General features: G+C 36.6%; 1 protein-coding gene across 1 annotated transcript in view; it reads left to right on the top strand.

The window, feature by feature from the left end:
• Positions 1-943: 943 nt before the first annotated feature.
• Positions 944-17626, top strand: part of LOC149564793 (uncharacterized) — a 116452-nt gene continuing 99769 nt past the window's right edge. Inside the window, exon 1 of the mRNA XM_089818377.1 lies at positions 944-1670. Within this exon, the coding sequence (XP_089674503.1) occupies positions 1225-1670 (446 nt within the window). The 5' untranslated portion in view covers positions 944-1224. The remainder of the gene's footprint in view (positions 1671-17626) is intronic.

The raw sequence follows: 17626 nt of genomic DNA, 5'->3' as shown, positions 1-17626 counted from the left end.
TTTTTTGGTTTTGTAGACGTGACAAAAACTATTGGCACTAGATTCATGGTTTCTTTAAGCCATTTCAGCCAAAACTTTTTTCTTGGCATATGGTTCTGTTGGGTGACTCCCCTAGGTTCCCTAGGCAATTTACCCAGATCTGACATACCTTTAGGATGAAGATTTTGTTTATTTTGTGGAAAGATAAGAATGCTATTTTTTTCACTCACAATTTTCTTGACATAAATGTTGCTATGTACATTAAAGCATGCATTTCTAACAATGTAATGATGCATATCCAAGTCCAAGCCAATAAGGTGGCTTTGGAGGTGGCCCACCTTCAGGAGCTACTCAATCATTAGGGTAATGCTCCCTGTACAGTTGCCAGAGTGCCTCCTGCCACCTCGACAAATCACACTCTACCCAGGGGCCATTGCTGGGGCTGCAACTCTTTTGCCCCCTCCGCCCCCTCTCCCCCAGCTGACATTGCTTTGGTAGCTTGAGGGGTTGCTTAATATTTTTTTTTAAATAAATAGTTGTTGATTCCAGCTTCTGCCGCGTGAACTCTCGCAAGATGACCCTGTATCCTCCAAACCTCTTTTGTGAATTGTAACTAGTATATTATTTATTAATAGAAAAAGACTATTCATTAAAAAAAAAAATTTATTAAAGAAACAAATTAAGGTATTAGTTGCACAATAAAGAATTAGACTATATAATCTTAAATGTACAATAAAAAATTAAGAATATAGGAGAAACAACAAAATAACACTTTTATGACACGTGTTCCTAATAAAAATATTTGAAGCTACTATAAACACTATTTTGAGGTTGGCAACTTGTACGATTTGTTCGTCGCAAATAAGATCAATACAATTGCACGTTTATTCTCAATGTCCACAATAGAAACTCTGACATAAAGAACAGCAGTAAAAAATATATAAAGATGCTGTTCTTTGCCTCCAAAGATCGCATTACATAAAGATGATTTAAAGATGCCGTTATTCGACTTCTAAGACCGTTCAATCTCGTGATAACATCATTAAAATGTCATTCAGTCGTATGGGTTGGCTTTTAATAATTGCTCAATACAATAAGAGGAAAAAAAAAGGTGGGCACCACTGATATTTGGTTATTCCGAGTGAATTAATGCCAAGAAGCTCCAGGCAGAGGCAAATTCCAGACGTTTCAACCTATAGATAATGATATGGAGTAACTATTTATGTTCTTGAAAACTATTTAGCAATGGGCCCGCTGGGGCCAAGTTTTTCCTGCCTCAAAAATTGCACCGTTGCTGCCCAGTACCCTCCCTTTTCTACTCTCCATACAGTTATACGGTTACTTTCAACAGACAAGAGATCTCTTCCTAATTGGAAAATTTCTAAATTACCATTTGAACCCTCACCACAGTTGTACAAATTTCAGCGCTCAAAACTCACTTTTTTCAGTCACACGTTTAACATAATGGATAACAGAGACAAAGATATCGACACTACTTGCAATTTAATTTCAGTGTCACCCACGAGAAGACATCCACGTGAAAGCCAAACGATGTCTACAAGGGCCAAGGCCAAAGATAAGGATTTCAGATACGATGAAAAAGATGGAGATGAAGGTGGGTTTTCAGGAAGAAAAAGAACGGGCAGGGGAAAAGTAAAGGGTGATAAGATCAACACGCTGGGTAGATTAATGTAAGTTATTCTTCGTTACGTTATTTTAGTCAAGTACTTAAGTGTTTTTCATGGTGTTGTTGTTAGGATGAATAGACAAATAAACATAAAAACGATTTCAAATTCAACATAGAGGGTGTCTACAACAGAATTTTTCTTCAAAGTTGTCTATACTAGTCAAACTTTGTTTGGTCTCCTTGTGCTACCGGTTGTTCTTTATGGATGCGAAATCTGGGTCAGCAACACTTCAGCCTTATGGTGGAAACAAATTGAGAGGATTCAGAAGCGTTGGATTACAAACAAGTTTAAAATCAAGAACACTGTCTCATATGATATTATGCTAAGTGAAGTGGGGGCTGCACCTATTGAGGGAATTGCTATGGTTCACCTCATTAGCTACCTAAAAAGAACTGAAAAAATGTGTGAAGATAGACGGCCTAAAATGGTCTTTAATGATACTTTGTGCAAACGTAAAAAGACATGGATGCAACAAAACATAAAGTGGATGGGCAAATAGAATATCTGTTTTAATATGTGTCTTGCTAATTAAAAAAAAAAACAAAGCTCTTTGTTATGGAGAAATTCTATAAGAAGATTTGGGGTAATAGACTTGGAAAGAAAAAAACTTATTATATCAGCGAGTTCAACCCCACATGTGATCAACTTTAGAAGGCATACATAGGGGCCAACATTTCTTGGAGAGCTAAAAGTCTCATTGCACAGCTCAGAACCAACTCTCATCAACTTCGATGTGAGACTGGTCGATGGAAGAGGCCAAAAGAGTTTTGGGAAGAGAGAATTTGCACATTTTGCAACGCTGGGGAGGTGGAAACGGAACAACACTTTATGTTAGAATGTGATGCGTATAAGGACACTAGGTTCAAATGTGCAAATATTATATATGGAAGCTATTGACACAATCTATTCAACGCGGAGTACAATGAGAAGTTAGGGGGGCTCATCATCAGCTTGCACAAAAAAAATCTGAATTACTAAAGCTGGTTTAGTCGGAAGGCTGTCCCATAGGCTATTCTTAGCCTCGTGGACGTTAAAAATCTATCCATCTACGGAGGAATATATACACTATTTTCATTTTCAACACAGAAAATTTTCTGTTTGGCGGCAACAAGCTTAAATAGTAAAATATTGGTCCTTTCGGAAGATTTGCCCAATTTTAAGTGCCTTTGGAGATATGACAATGGGTGGGTTCAATTTCCCAATAGATATTGTAGTGTGTCGGTTCCCACCCCATAAATGTGATAAACTATATATTCAAATCCTGAGGAGATTGATAAAGTACTAAACTCAAATAAAATGCCGCATTGACTTGTTTGTGGTATGCCATTGGAAGCTTTGATTATTCCTCTGAAAATTATTTTTAATTGTAATACAATAAGATTCACACGAGATGTCATGCGAATGATCTGGTTTTCACATTTATTTTAGTTATTATTATAGCAAGATTACATTTTTGTGAATGTTCTATTTGAACAATTTATAGGTTTTCATTTTTCCTGCCCCCAAGCTCTTCCAGCTGTGCACTAGTCGTGTTTTTAAAGTTGCGGATGTTATTTTCTTAGTAATTACTAATTACATTATTGCCTTGGCCTGTTAACAACTTCACTCTAAATCTATTGCTTTCTACACTTGTGCAAACAATTACTCAAGAAGGGCAGGTACTTGCTACACTTCAACCCACCAGCCAGCTCTAGGGACATCTTCTCCCAAATTTTCTCTTTTAACTCTTTTAAATTGAAACTCAAAACGATGATCCCTAGCAGAGCTTCCAATAACCAATGTATTTTCTATATAAGTAAATCATATCTTTCTAATCTTTGTTTGTAGTACGACAAACGGGGATGACTATATATATAAGGAAATTTTAAAATATACACTGAAATTTGCAAATATACATGTCATTCATATGAAATTAAGCACAAAGCATGTCATTTAAACATTATAGAACCTTAACATACAACATTTGAATGCCATCTAGAAAATAATAACTGATTTCAGTACTCAATTGTTAATATCCATATTGAAGGATTTGATGAGAACAAATCCACAGATCTAGTAGAACACCTGTATGCAAGAACCTGTCATAGAGAAGAAGAAAACAAGAAAAGGCAAGGGTTTGGCTTTGAAAATATGGAAGAATATATTATTAGACTGAAAGAATGAATGAAAATACAATGAATCAATCCTAATAAAGGAGATTGTAAAACCCTAAAAGATAAATGACATTTAATAATTAATATTTAATTATTTAATGGAAATGCACGTGCATAAAGTGAAATCTTAAGAAGGGAGTAAAGGTAATTTTAAGGAATGAAATTAAATTAATCCTTTACTCTAACACCCTCCCTTAAGATGAGCAACATTGCAGCTACAAACAATGCAGAAAAAACATAAATGGGTCATGGCAACATGGCTCGATGAGGTACCCAACACAACCAAATTTTTGAGAAATGGAGAAATAGGGAAAACCATGTGGGAAAAACCCTATTCCAAAAAGAGATAGAAGCAAAAAAACTATAAAAGAAGGAAGGAATCATCACTGAGATCCCCCAAAGACAACTTCTTTCACCCCAAGCACAGAACACAGCTAAAGATACCGCAGGGTTGCAAAAGGTTTAGTGAAGATGTCTGCAACTTGCTCAGCAGTGGGAATGTACTCCAAGCTAAGAGAGCCATCCTAAATCAAATGCCTGATGAAGTACATGTGAAGCTCAATTTGCTTGGTCCTCTGATGCTCAACTGGGTTGCGGGAAATATGTATAGCACTTTGATTGTCACACCAAAGAAAGGTGGAAGTATCAAGAGGAAATCCAAACTCTGTCATCAACTGTCAAAGCCATAATATCTCTTGACTAACTAGCACAACTGCCTTATACTTTGCCTCTATACATGATAATGTGTGAGCATGCTGCTTTTTGCAAGACCATGTGGTAGGACCAAAACCAAGACAAAAAAAATCTAGAAGTAGACTTTCGATCATCAATATCACCAGCCTATGCTCTAAATCCCAAATGGTATACATAGTTCGGTGGAAGGGGCCTCCCATACTTGAGATAGACCAAGTCTCCCACTTTGAAACTTCTCTTGATTCGGTGTCTATCGGCATAGATTTTATGTTGATTTTGCGCCCTTTGTAAGTTCTCCTTCAAGAATCTCAAGAGGTCTTGCCCATCCTAAAGCTAGTCCGTTGCCCTTGGTGCATAGCTGTCACCCAGTATCATGTCGATAAATGAAAAGGGTTCATACCCATATAGTGCTTTGAAGGGTGCCATCCCAATAGACGTGTGATAAGTTGTATTGTAACAGTATTCCCCTAGATGCATCTAGTTGACCTATGCTCGTTGTGCCAAAATGTAGTGCCAGAGGTAGCCTTCCAATCACTTGTTCACAATTTCCGTCCGTTCGTCTGTCTGGGGGTGGTAGCTAGTACTTGGTGACAATTTTGTTCCTGCCAATTGAAACAATTCTGTCTAGAAAATAGTGATAAACCAACCATCCTTGTCACTAACAATGTTTTGGGTTAACCCGTGTAGATGAAAGACTTCTCTGAAAAATAAGTCAGTGACCTGTGTGGCCTGGAAATCCAAGGAGATGGCAAAGAAGTATACATACTTTTTCAATCTGTCAACCACCACAAAGATACAATCCTTTCCATTTACCGTAGGAAGTCCGGTGATGAAGTCCATATAGATACTTTCCCACTTCTGTTTTGGTATCAGCAAGGGGTGTAACAACCCAACAGGTAAAGTGTGTTTGGATTTGTTTTGCTAGTAGACTGCACATTCTTCTATGTACTGCAAAACATCACCTTTAAGTCCCTTCCATGAAAACCTCTTGCTGAATTGTATATAGGTTTTGAGAAACCTCGGGTGCCCGGCCAAGGGTGAGGCATGTATTTCCTTCAGGATTTTCTGCTTCAATTTGGATTTAGGCACTAAGTATATTCGATCTTTATAGTAAATGATGTCATCCACCACCTTGTATCGGTCATCCTGAGTGTCGTTGTCCATTAGCTTACATGCAAATGTGTTTTCGGAATATTCCACCAATAAGTGTGCTTTCCAGTCAGTGAAAATCTAAGACAATAAGTAGATGGCAGGTTTTCTTGACAAAGCATTTGCAACCATATTGTTCTTTCCCTTCACATATTCAGTGTTGAAATTGAAAGCCTGAATCTTACTTACCCCTTTTTGTTGCCTCTCATTCAGATCCCGTTGCTCTAGAAAATATTTCAAACTATTATGATCGGTACGGATGACAAACTTGGCATGCACTAGATATTGCCGGAACTTGGTCAGTGCATGCACAATGGCCAACATTTCTTTGTCATAAATGGAATATAGATGCTTCGCTTGTGTAAGATTCCGACTCTCATAGGCTATAGGGTGTCTATCTTGCATCAATACCGTGCCAATGCCCTCTCCGGATGCGTTACATTCCATAATGAATGATTGATTGAAGTCAGGTAAGGCTAGAGCCGTGCAAGTGCTCATTGCTTCTTTTAACTTATCAAAAGTGTGTTGCGCTTTTTCATTCCACTGGAAAGAGCCCTTCCTAGTCAGACTTGTTACCTTTTACAAACCTTCGATAAAATAACTACACAATTCAAAGAACCCTCAACTCAAAGAGCGATTTTGGTGGGGCCCAATCAAGGATTGCTTGAATCTTCTCCTAGTGGAGCTGAACTTCGTATTTACTGACAACATGCCCTAGGTACAATATTGTTGTCATTTCAAATTCACACTTGGATTGCTTAACGAACAAGGACTGCGCCTTCATGATCCCTAGGACTTCATCCAAATGTCTTAGGTGTTCTTCAAAAGTTTTGCTGTAAATAATGATATCATCAAAGAATACCAGCAAGTACTTATGCAATTGTTTGTTGAAGATGTGATTCATGCAAGATTAAAAAGTAGATGGTGAATTCGTTAATCCGAACAACATGATCAAGAACTCATAATGTCCAGTGACAACGAAAAGCTGTCTTCTCCACGTCTTCTTCCCGCATGCAGATCTGATGCTATCTGGAACAGAGATCTATTTTAGAAAAATAAACCGTACTATGCAACTCATCCAATAATTCATCAATCATGGGAATAGGGTATCTATTTTTTATTGTCTTCTTATTCAATGCATGGTAGTCCACATAGATGCATATTATTCCATCCTTCTTTTTAACCAATATTACTGATGATGCAAAAGGGCTAGAGCTGGGATGGATCCATCCTTTCTCGAGCAGCTCCTGAATCATCTTCTCTATCTCATCCTTAAATTTTTTGTGATGATGGTATGGCATGGTGATAACTGGTTTGGCACCAACTTCCAACTCGATCGTATGCTCAAACCCATGATGGGGAGGTATGCCAGGAGGAATGTCTATAAATTTTTTATCATGGGTACTCAAGCTATTCTGAAGATCATCATCCCAGTGGGGTGTCCGTTGTCCTTTTAAACGAAACAATGTGCAACCGATGCAATGTCATCATGCCAAAAAATGGCCTTCATACGTTGTGCCGAAACTTCCTTCGGTCCCTCGTTGGCCATCCTATGGAGAACAAGCTTCTTTCCATCGACAAAAAAAGTGAAGTCCATTTGCTTGAAACTTTGTGTGTACTCATCTAGTGTCTTCATCCACCGTATGCCCAGAATAACCTCCATATCATCGAGGTTCACTATAAAGAAATCCTTTCTCATAGTGTGATTAGCCATGGTGATACTTAGCTAGGGAATAAGGTGCATGCAGGGTAAAAGTGTTCCTTCGGTGACCTTGACCTTGACCTAGAATCCTGTGTACATCTCTTTAGGTAGACCTCTTCTTTTCACCAAAGATGAGTTTATGAAGTTTAGAGTGGCTTCGCTATCGAGCATCACAACGACTCTTTGTCCTTGAAGGGTTCCCCGTACTCGGAATACCACACATCTCAGGCTCCTAGTCAAGGTGATGGTTCCTCTATGCCGTACCAGTGCAGCGATCCTCTACGTACAGTTCGAATTAACCATTTTGGTGTCGTCGTGGGGGTGACCGTCCTCTTTGGATAGATTCTCTCGATTGTCCTCATCATTAGACATGACTTCGATGTAGTGTATTTTCTCTTTACCAAGGCATTTGTGCCCAGGTTCCCACGACTCCTTACAATTGAAACCTTAGTTACCGGATTCGTGCCCTAGAGGCCGGATCCGGATTCGGGTCCGATCCGGATCCGGATTCGTGCCTGGATTCGTGCAGATCCGGGCAGGATCCTTGTTTTACATAGTAGATTCGTCAGGATTCGTGGCCCAAGAATCTTGACGAATCCACTGTGTAAAACAAGGATCCTGCCCGGATCTGCACGAATCCAGGCACGAATCCTCAAGGATCCAGTGTGAATCCTCAAGGATCGACAGGTTTAAGTGAGTCTAAGTTATTTAATATGACTTTTTTAAATATATTTTTTTGCTTTCTAGTGCTAAAATGACCTTTTTATGCATTATATATACTAATAAATGAGAGAAACAAACAAATATATATTTATATATATATATATATCTGTTACTAGTTGGGGCTTGGGCAAGATCAGTAATATATATATGTATACTCATATACATACATATATATATATATATATATATTCACGAATCCTCCACGAATCCTAATCGGGAAAAAAAAAAAATCACGAATCCACGGATCCGATTCACGTGCCCGAATCGGATTCGTATCCCGAATCGGTAACTAAGATTGAAACATAATTTCTTCCTTCAGAGCTCTAGTCTGGTAGCTTCATCCAACGAAGGCTTCTTCGATAGAGGTTTGTTATCGTTGTCTCCTAGAAATACTGATAGTTTGGAGTGAGAGAAACCTTGAGAGGATGATGTCAATGATGATGCCATTCTTCGCGCCTTTTCTATAGCCTCAGAAAGGGTGGCAGGATTGAAACCTTTTACCCAACCCCTTAGTGGTTTTGTCAGTCCATCCATGAAGAGCACTATTCGTCTCCTTTTGGAGATGTCCGTAACCAAAACAAAGAGTTTCTGAAATCCTGTGATGTACTGGTCGATCGATCCAGTTTGCCTTAATTGTGCCAACTCTTTGAAATTAAGTTTCGGATCTTTACTATCAAACTGATTTATCAATCTTTCAGTTAATTCTGCATAAGTATTTACTTGGTCACACCCTAGCGTAATAGGGCCATGATGCCACCATTCATGCGCCACTCCCTCCAAGTGGAGTGTTGCAAATTTAATTGCTTCTTCTTTTGGCATTGGATTAAGTTGGAAGTAAGTATCGACCTTCATTACCCATCCTTGGGCATATATGGATCCGGATCCCTCAAATGGTGATAGATTTATTTTACTCAACTTTTTTCTGAGATCGTCGTTAAAATATCCTTAGTTTTCGCCTCCAGTATATCGCATTCTCAATTCTGCGTAATCTTTGTAGGATATATCCTCTTCGAAGTTGACATTCTTCCAGTCTTCTTTCAACTATTCTTGAATTTCCTCAAAGGTTGGTTGCCTTCCTTCGTATGGTACCTCCGCCCATGTAGGGAAAGTCGGCATGGAAGGTCAAGAGCGTGTCGGATGAGGACTCGCCTTTCCTGAAATCGAGTCGGTACTATGACCATTTTGTTCCCCAAATATCTTATTGCCTACTAGTTTTCAAAGAGTTTGTTCCATAAGTTGCTGAGTGTTATTGATCTGTGCCTGATTCCTTGAAAGATCCCTCAATAGTGCCATGACTTCCGTAGGAGCGGGTTCTTGATTTGCCATTCTATCAACTGAGTGGGATCTCCTCCTTTTCCAACGATAAACTTTCATTCATTGTCCTAGGTTGGCAGGATCTTTTGCTTTGATACTACTATAATGTTCTTGTTGTCTAGGTGAGGAGGTTCAATGTCTTTGCAAATTCCTATGGCAAATATAGAAGGCACAATGTGTTTCGAGAATTAGCATACAGTGACCCTATGAGGTGTACGGTGGCTTTATATGCCGTACAAAGACTTACAATGGCTGTATGGTGACCCTGAACCTTCGTACAGTGGCAATGTGATTCATACGTGGAGGAGGAGGTCGAAGGAGTTGGCAGATGGTGGAGGTAGACTCTCGTACAATGGATGGAGGCAGTTGGGGTCTGTACGTTGGATCCATAAATTGTCGTACGATGACTTGCTTGATCTTTGGGAACTTGGTGTACGTGGGTGATGGGGTACGGTAAATGTGGCTACCATATAGAGGTTGTACGGTGTGATGGTCTGCTCCAATATTGATGATGCCCAGACATGTGGTGATGGAAGGGAGGGTTTACTTGGTGATGTGGATGGAGTTGGCGGAGGTGGTACTGGAAGTAGTCAAGTAGTGAAGGAAGAATGATATCCTGGGTGAATGTAGTATCTTCGATAGTAATTAAGAGTAGGAACACAATTGATGGAAAACCATTATCCAAATAATAACTAGTTGAGCAAAAAAGAGTCAGGTACGGATGGCGCTCAACTTGCTAGATTTAACCACAGATTTATGCATAGAAACACCAAGCATAATAGGGAGGGGATGACACCCACCGAAACTCCAGATTGCCAAATAGGCAAGACCTTTCACTTTTGAAATGGCGAGCAACAAAGAACTCCAACAGGAATTCATAGTATAAAGAAGATAATTCAGATTGCATGCCAACTACTACCTACTTAATGTGCTTAAATACCCTTCGAAGGAACTCCTGAGGGTTTACAAAGACAACCGATGACAACACTTGCATAAACAATTAAAATAAAAGTGGGTCCGAGATATACTAAATCAATCGGCCCATAAATAATGCTTTGATTATTTATTTATTTTATAGCATGAACATTACAAAATGTGCCTAGGAACTTGTGGAATTTATATGAAGTTTGGTACTAGAACTCAATCATCATTAGTTGATAAGGATTCAGGAAAAAACAGATTAGACATTACATACCAATTGTTTGACAAAACTACTTTGAAGAATATGTGATAAAATTCTGAACGTTATATTCATACAAGTGTTTCACTGAGTGTCTACTTTGTTCATGTGTGGTTTGTGATGAAATTTTGGGTCAGAATTAGTAAGGAATCTTATAGGGGTATCGGAGCATCGAACTGGTCATCTTGTTGGGTACAATTGGAGGATTATCAAAATGCCTAGTATGAGAAAATTCATGAAGGACTGTGTCCAATTCCCAACAAGATAAAAGGGAAGAAGTACTCAACATGTTTGATGAATATGATACCCTTCATTGATTGGATGGACTTTCTTCCAAGGCTACATAACAAGACTATTTTGGCAAAGAAAAAATATCATTAGTTAGCTCATGATGTACTTGCGCAAAAATTTATATGAGGAGTTTTCAACGGTCACTATTCAGCCCATGGGTGAACAAAAATTCAAACCAACTGTTGAAGAAAAGCATCATGAAGTTGTCATTGAATCAGGTGATTGTGAAAAAAGTACTGAACCAATGCTTTGGAGAAACTAAAGGGGAGGCAGCGGCTGAAGAGGAGTTGAACTCATTGAGTTTGCAGATTATAGTATATTTGGAAAAAGAAGAAGAAAAATTAACTATTAGCCTACACGTGATCATGGGAAAGATGTTAGTGATCTTACAAGGCTGTTCAAACTAGTGCATTTGATGGGCATGCTGACATCTTGTTTGAGTGTTGATGCCCATGTTGGTTTGGGTGTATTGGTTCCTACATATAGTGCAGGTCATTTTTGGGATGGATCTACTTTTGACCATAGTGCTTTTTCCACTTCCTATATACAGTTGGGCATGAAAAATGACATTAATGGCATTGATATGTGTAATGAAGGACACTCAGTTCATGCGTATCTAATTTCTCTCATGGACTTGCTAGTTCACATGTTTTGGAGAATCAATTGAAAGTTACTGAAGATAACACTATTGCAATTTTATTGCATATTGATGGCATACATGGGATGGTCGAAAAACATCTTTGGAAGGAACTATTGGAGGAGACAAAAGGGATTCAAAGAGGAATACTCACATTTGTAGGTGATAAAAGAAGGGATGAAAACAATGAAATCATATTAGCTACATGTACTTTTAGATTGAGATCAATTCTTGGACTTGCAAATATTTGGAAGAAGAAAGAAGTATTTATTTATTTAAATATGTATTAGGAAGGGTTAAAGCAAATGTCTCAATGTTACTTCCTCACAGAGATCATGCTATTAGGATTAAGCAACATTGAGAGGGGGCAAAATAGTATTGCAACACTTTTAAACAATCTAGCCTTTTTACAACAATACCATACAATACTGAAACAATAAAGCATAACAATAAACCGTTCACCACAAAAGAACTCATAACACCATTATTTGTTCTCAAGGAAATCCCAACCAAGGGAAAACCTTGGTGGGAATTTGTTGTCCTCATCACAAAATTGAGGCAACCCTACGCAATTTTTTGATGGATTCGTAGGCGCATCCTCTTTGTTTTAACACTTGATGAGGCATCATGAAAACAATTCATTATCTCCGAATTGTTCTTTGTGCGGTCTTGTCTATGTGTTCTTTTGAAGGTTTTCTATTTGAGATTATCCTCAATTTGGTAGGAGTTTTCCTTCTTGCACTGCAAATACTTGATTTTTGGTGAACTTTCATATTTTTTCATTGTTTTTCTTTATGTTATAAATAGTTTTTTGTTCTTTTTTTTGCCTTAAGTGAATAGCCCTTGAAATTCCACTCGATTTGAGATAACTTAGGCCAAATTGGAGTTGTCGAGCTCAAGTTATAAGGGAAAAAGTGGGTTGTTTCAGGTCAACTGCGTATTTTTATTAAAAAACCTCATTAAAGTGGGCTTTATTGGCAATTGCATGATATAAAGTTATATTTAATATTTAAAGTGGATTTTGTGGTCCATTTTAAAATTTCAACTCATTTTGAGTTGATTTGACCATAGTTTTTTATGTTTGATAAAAATATCTTTGACCATAGTTTTTTATGTTTGATAAAAATATCCTATTTCTAGACTATATTTTAATGTTACTTTATTAAAAAGTATAGTTAGATATTAAATCTAAATACACGAGACAATTTAAGTGCATAAAAGTGGGATTTTTATTACATATTGCATACATCCATGTGCAAAATACTTCAGGAAAATCCATTCCCAGTAAATTATAATTCCCAACATCAAAATAAAATGGACTTTTTATATGCAATAGCATATTTTAATGTCTTAAGTGGGTTATTAATATGTATTTACATATTTAAAACTAATTCAATTAATGTAAGTGAGAAAGTCTAACTCATTTACACATGTGGTTGCATATATAGTTTATTTTAATGCATTCAAATGGAGTTTTTAAGACTCATTGCATATACATCTTTTAAGATAATCACTTAGTGGACTTTTATAATCAATTTGCATGCTTTTACAATATGCAAAAGCTTTTCAAAGACATAGGTGGCGATTTTTGACCCAATTGCATGTATACGATGTTTTAAAAACTTACTTTCACTTAGCCTAAGTCAAAAGTGGCGAATTTGAGCCCAACCACATATGTTTTTTTATCCAAAAAAAATAAAAATGTAAATGACTTTCAAAAACGCATTCTCCACTAAGTCTTAAAGCCAATAAACTGAGTGGCGATTTTAGATGGTTTTACATGTTTCTAAATACATGTCTTTACTTCCAAAATATGTGTTTTTCTTAATACTCTAACTGGCGATTTCTCAAGAGAAGGCATACATTTTAAACACATGTAAATGGCTTTCAAAAACACATTTTTGTTAGAGTAACTAAGATTGTTTCTGCAAATTTATAATCATGGCCATTGTTATTGATGATTTCCAAATGCAGATTTCTCATATAAATATGAGAAGAAGAGACATGTCTCTTCAAGAGACATGTCCCATAGTTAATCATCTTTAGTTAACTATAAGTATAACTCACTTTTAAGTATATATAATATTAATATAGTAACCATATATGTAATATATTGTTATATTATTATACTATTATATAATAATATATAATATACATATATAATATATATATTATTCTTATCAATAATATAAGACATAAAACAATATTCATATAAATCATGAATATGAATACTCAATGTAATGAGTATATCACTTCGACTGATGCTATACTTGAATAGTTTTGACTTAAAAATGCTATATTCATTCTAGGTGGCAATTTTTGCTTCGAATGCGTATGTTTTGACTTCTTAATGCTTCTCTAAAGGGCGTTTTAAGTCCATGTTTTCCCACTAAGAGCAAGAGTGGCAATTTTTGGAGGATTTGCATATGCTTTGCACATATGCGTTTTGCAAAAAACAGCCCGTTTTGGGCATGATTTTCACCAAAATACCTTGCATTCTTAGGCATTTTTGTATTGAATCCCTTCAAGAAGCTTTCTAGGGTAAATGTTATCATTTCAAACTTGTTTGTCATCATTTTAGCAAGTTAATCTCTTGCCTAGGCGTTGTTTTTACTTGCTCTTGCATGTGGAGTTGCTAGGTCAAAGTTTGTTCCACATTTCGGGCATTGTATTTCTTTAACCATCTCCACATGTCCAAATTCGAACCATGTTTTTTGGATTTCAAAATCTATTTAAGTCTTTGGCTTTAGACAAATCTAAAACCCTAAATCTCTTGGATTTATTTTAGATTTGCTCAAGTTTTGGATAAAGACTTGCTTTCTCATTCTTGGTTGTGTTGAGGTAAAATTCCTTAGGCATTTATGTATATATTTGCTTTGTTTGTTCTTGCAAATCTTTGTCATTTCCATTTTCAGATTGCATCTCTTTTATGTACATGAAGTTGCTCCTTCTATCTTCTGTCTTCATCTCCAAGTTGCATTTGCAAATTTTCATATTACTTGTATATGTAGTCGTGTGTAAAATCCCATTCTCAAAGGAAATGCAAGTTTCCTCATGGGCGAATGCAAGATAAAAACCCTACCACCATGTATTCCATAGACCTCCATATGGCTACCTTATGGTTGAAGTTTCTCCCACATGCTTGCTGGATAGAGTATCACTTATTGCACTTATTAAAACGTGCTATGCCCAACGTGTTACTTATTTTTCCCCTTATTCACTTAATTTCAAGCTTGCCGGTCGTATTTGCAATTCACTCCAAAAAACCTGTTTTTGGCTATTTTACTCATATTTGAGCCATTCTGAGCTTGATCTATTTGTTCATTTTCTATCCTTAATCATTTCATTCATTTTCCCTATTCATACTTTTCCCAAATCCATGTTTTTACACATCAAAAGCGAGCAATGAACCCATCTATGCTTTAAAGAACATACATTGGTTTTTCTGGAAACTCAATAATGACAACATGCATAACCTCAGACATGCAAAGAAGAAAGAGGAACACAAAGCAAGAGCGCTCACATAATGGAGCTTACAATGAGATGAGAATGGTTGAATGCATAAACTGTTTTCAAAACGGAGATGAAAAGAAACAAATGTGTTTTCCAAGAAATAATTGCCATTACACCATAGAGCAAGCAAGGATGCAAGTTCATGTTCCAATTCAAAAGCTTCCACCAAACCCGAGCATGTCGACCATTAAGCATCCTATAGCAACATGAAGATAGAAAAAGGATGATGTAATAAAAGTAGTGTCTTGTGGAGGCACTTGGATTATTTTCATCACCTATCATGTATTTGTAATTGACATATTATATGTAATTGAAAAACAAGATGTAATTGCATGTGACAGTAATATGTGCAAAGTTGTAACATGTAATCAAGTTGCAATCGCATTAGGCATGCAACTTTGATAAGTCAAATTAGTTAGTTAGAAGTTTGTTAGAGATTAAGTCAAGGTGGTTGAAGATTTCCTCGCTCTTCTCCACCTTTCTCTCTCCTATTTTCTTATATATAGGAGGGAGCTCATTGTAAATAATCATCTTTTGGAAGGGAAGAGAATTTTGTCAGTTTATATGTGCACTCTAAAACTTTGTGCTTGGATGTAAATCTAAATTGCTATCAATAAAAGAGACAACTTTCTTTCAAACTTTGTGTTGATTCAAGGTGTTATGTGACAACATTTTCAGGATATTGACTGTGAGTTTTTGAGCATTGATCATGAGCGATTTGAACTTAATCATGCAGAATTCAAGCTGCTTATTGCATTCAGAGCCAAATTGAACTTTTGAAGACTTTGTGTTGCAAGAGGACAGATGGTAATAGATAGTAGTGGCTGTAATCACTTAGAGTTGAAGACTTTGGGCTTCAATTGTAAGTGTTTTAATTGAATTTGAGAGTATCCAGTAAGAGACTTTGTGCCTTACTGGTTATTCATCTTGAGTCTTCATCCGAGACAATGCAAGAGACTTTGGGTTCCTGTTTTGTTTCACAAAATATAAAAAGTAAATTGCTACCCCTAGTGTTGTTCTCACGTCAATTCCAGGGTCACCTCTATTATCGTAGCAATAAGGCACTTTTTGTTAAGTTGGAAAGTTATAGTTGTATGCAAATCATTCCTGAAAAAAGAGGGATTGATCAAGAGAACCATTCTTATTGTCATTTCAGCTAAGTTCCTATCGAAGCCACCTACAGTAAGAAGGGAGCCTCCCCTATTGCTGAGAGGAGAGATAAATCTCATGAAATGTTTCTTTAAGTCACAATTTTGTAAGTCGTCAATGACATACACAATTTTTAGCCAATAGAATGAAACCCACAAGATAACACACTAGTAAAAAGTGTCCCGGTTAGGAGACTTGACCCTATTAGGAGCCAACACAATACATCCATACATAGTCCATGTTAAAGGACAAGACCTTGTTAATACATGTACATGTATAGATATTTAGGTATCATGGTGTTGATATGTTAGGACATGCTTAACACTAGGAGGCTCCAACCAAATAACACTAATAAAGGTACCAACTTGATCATAGTTTAGTTCATGCTTAGAGATTTCTTTAATTATTAAGTTATATATAATTTATCTGATTAGCTCATGGTTGTCCAATGTATACTCTTGCTTGCCTAGTTGTTTACCCTTAGCCAAGGTGGTTCAGGACTCACACCTATTTATAGGTGGTGCCTCCGTGCCCAATTCCTTTCTGACAATGCTTCCCCCCTTCAATGTGCTCCTGCAGAAAAAGATTCCCACGGGAATATCATATTTCTCAATATAATCACAATTACTATAACAAGTTATTCATAAACCATCATAATGGCTAACCACCATATCATTTCCCATGAATTTATAATGAATAACCATTTTCCAAGTTTTCAAGATAATGGTATAATAACATCATAACGGTTAACCAACATGTCATCTTCACATGAATCATAAGTATTTTTACCTGTCAACTGACTTCACATTACACCTCAACAACTATATGAACAATTTCAAATTGAGTCAAAAATTGGGATCTAACAATATTGAATATTGATATTTAGGGAGATCAATACTCATGATATCAGATGTGATATCAATTTTATTTGAGTTTTTGGTGAATATCATGTGTTGATATTCTGGAAGACCAATACTCATGATATTGAAATGGTGGATATCTTCTAATCAAAGATATCTTTAAAAATTGGCATACCGAGTATTACCAATGGTGTAATACGCGTCGTGTTTATCCTCCCTAGCTAAGAGGGAGTGTTGATGTTTTGGTAGTTTTAGTAGCATAAACTTGTGAGATCAAAGAGAAATTAATATAATTACAATGATTCATATATGTATGTATGTATGTATATACATAGACACACACACACACACAACTATAATTAAGTTTTCCATTATATTAATGAAGGAACATGTCTCTTTTCGGTTTATTCCTCATACAAATTCAAAGAGATCGATGTCAAAATATGACAGTGATATTATTATTGCAGCAGTCTGAGAAAAATAACAGTTCCAAAGGGGAAATTTGACCCTAGCTAGGATGGCTATCATACTTAGAAAAGATTTTGCATTCCATTCTCCCCTTGAGGGAAAAAAACACCCATGTTCAGACTTCCTT

This window comes from Cupressus sempervirens, chromosome 3 (assembly GCF_028749045.1).
Source record: "Cupressus sempervirens isolate cs-2001-9-10 chromosome 3, ASM2874904v1, whole genome shotgun sequence".
NCBI lineage: Eukaryota > Viridiplantae > Streptophyta > Pinopsida > Cupressales > Cupressaceae > Cupressus > Cupressus sempervirens.
Note: the sequence above shows the minus strand (reverse complement) of the source record. Positions and strands in the feature narration are given on the sequence as shown.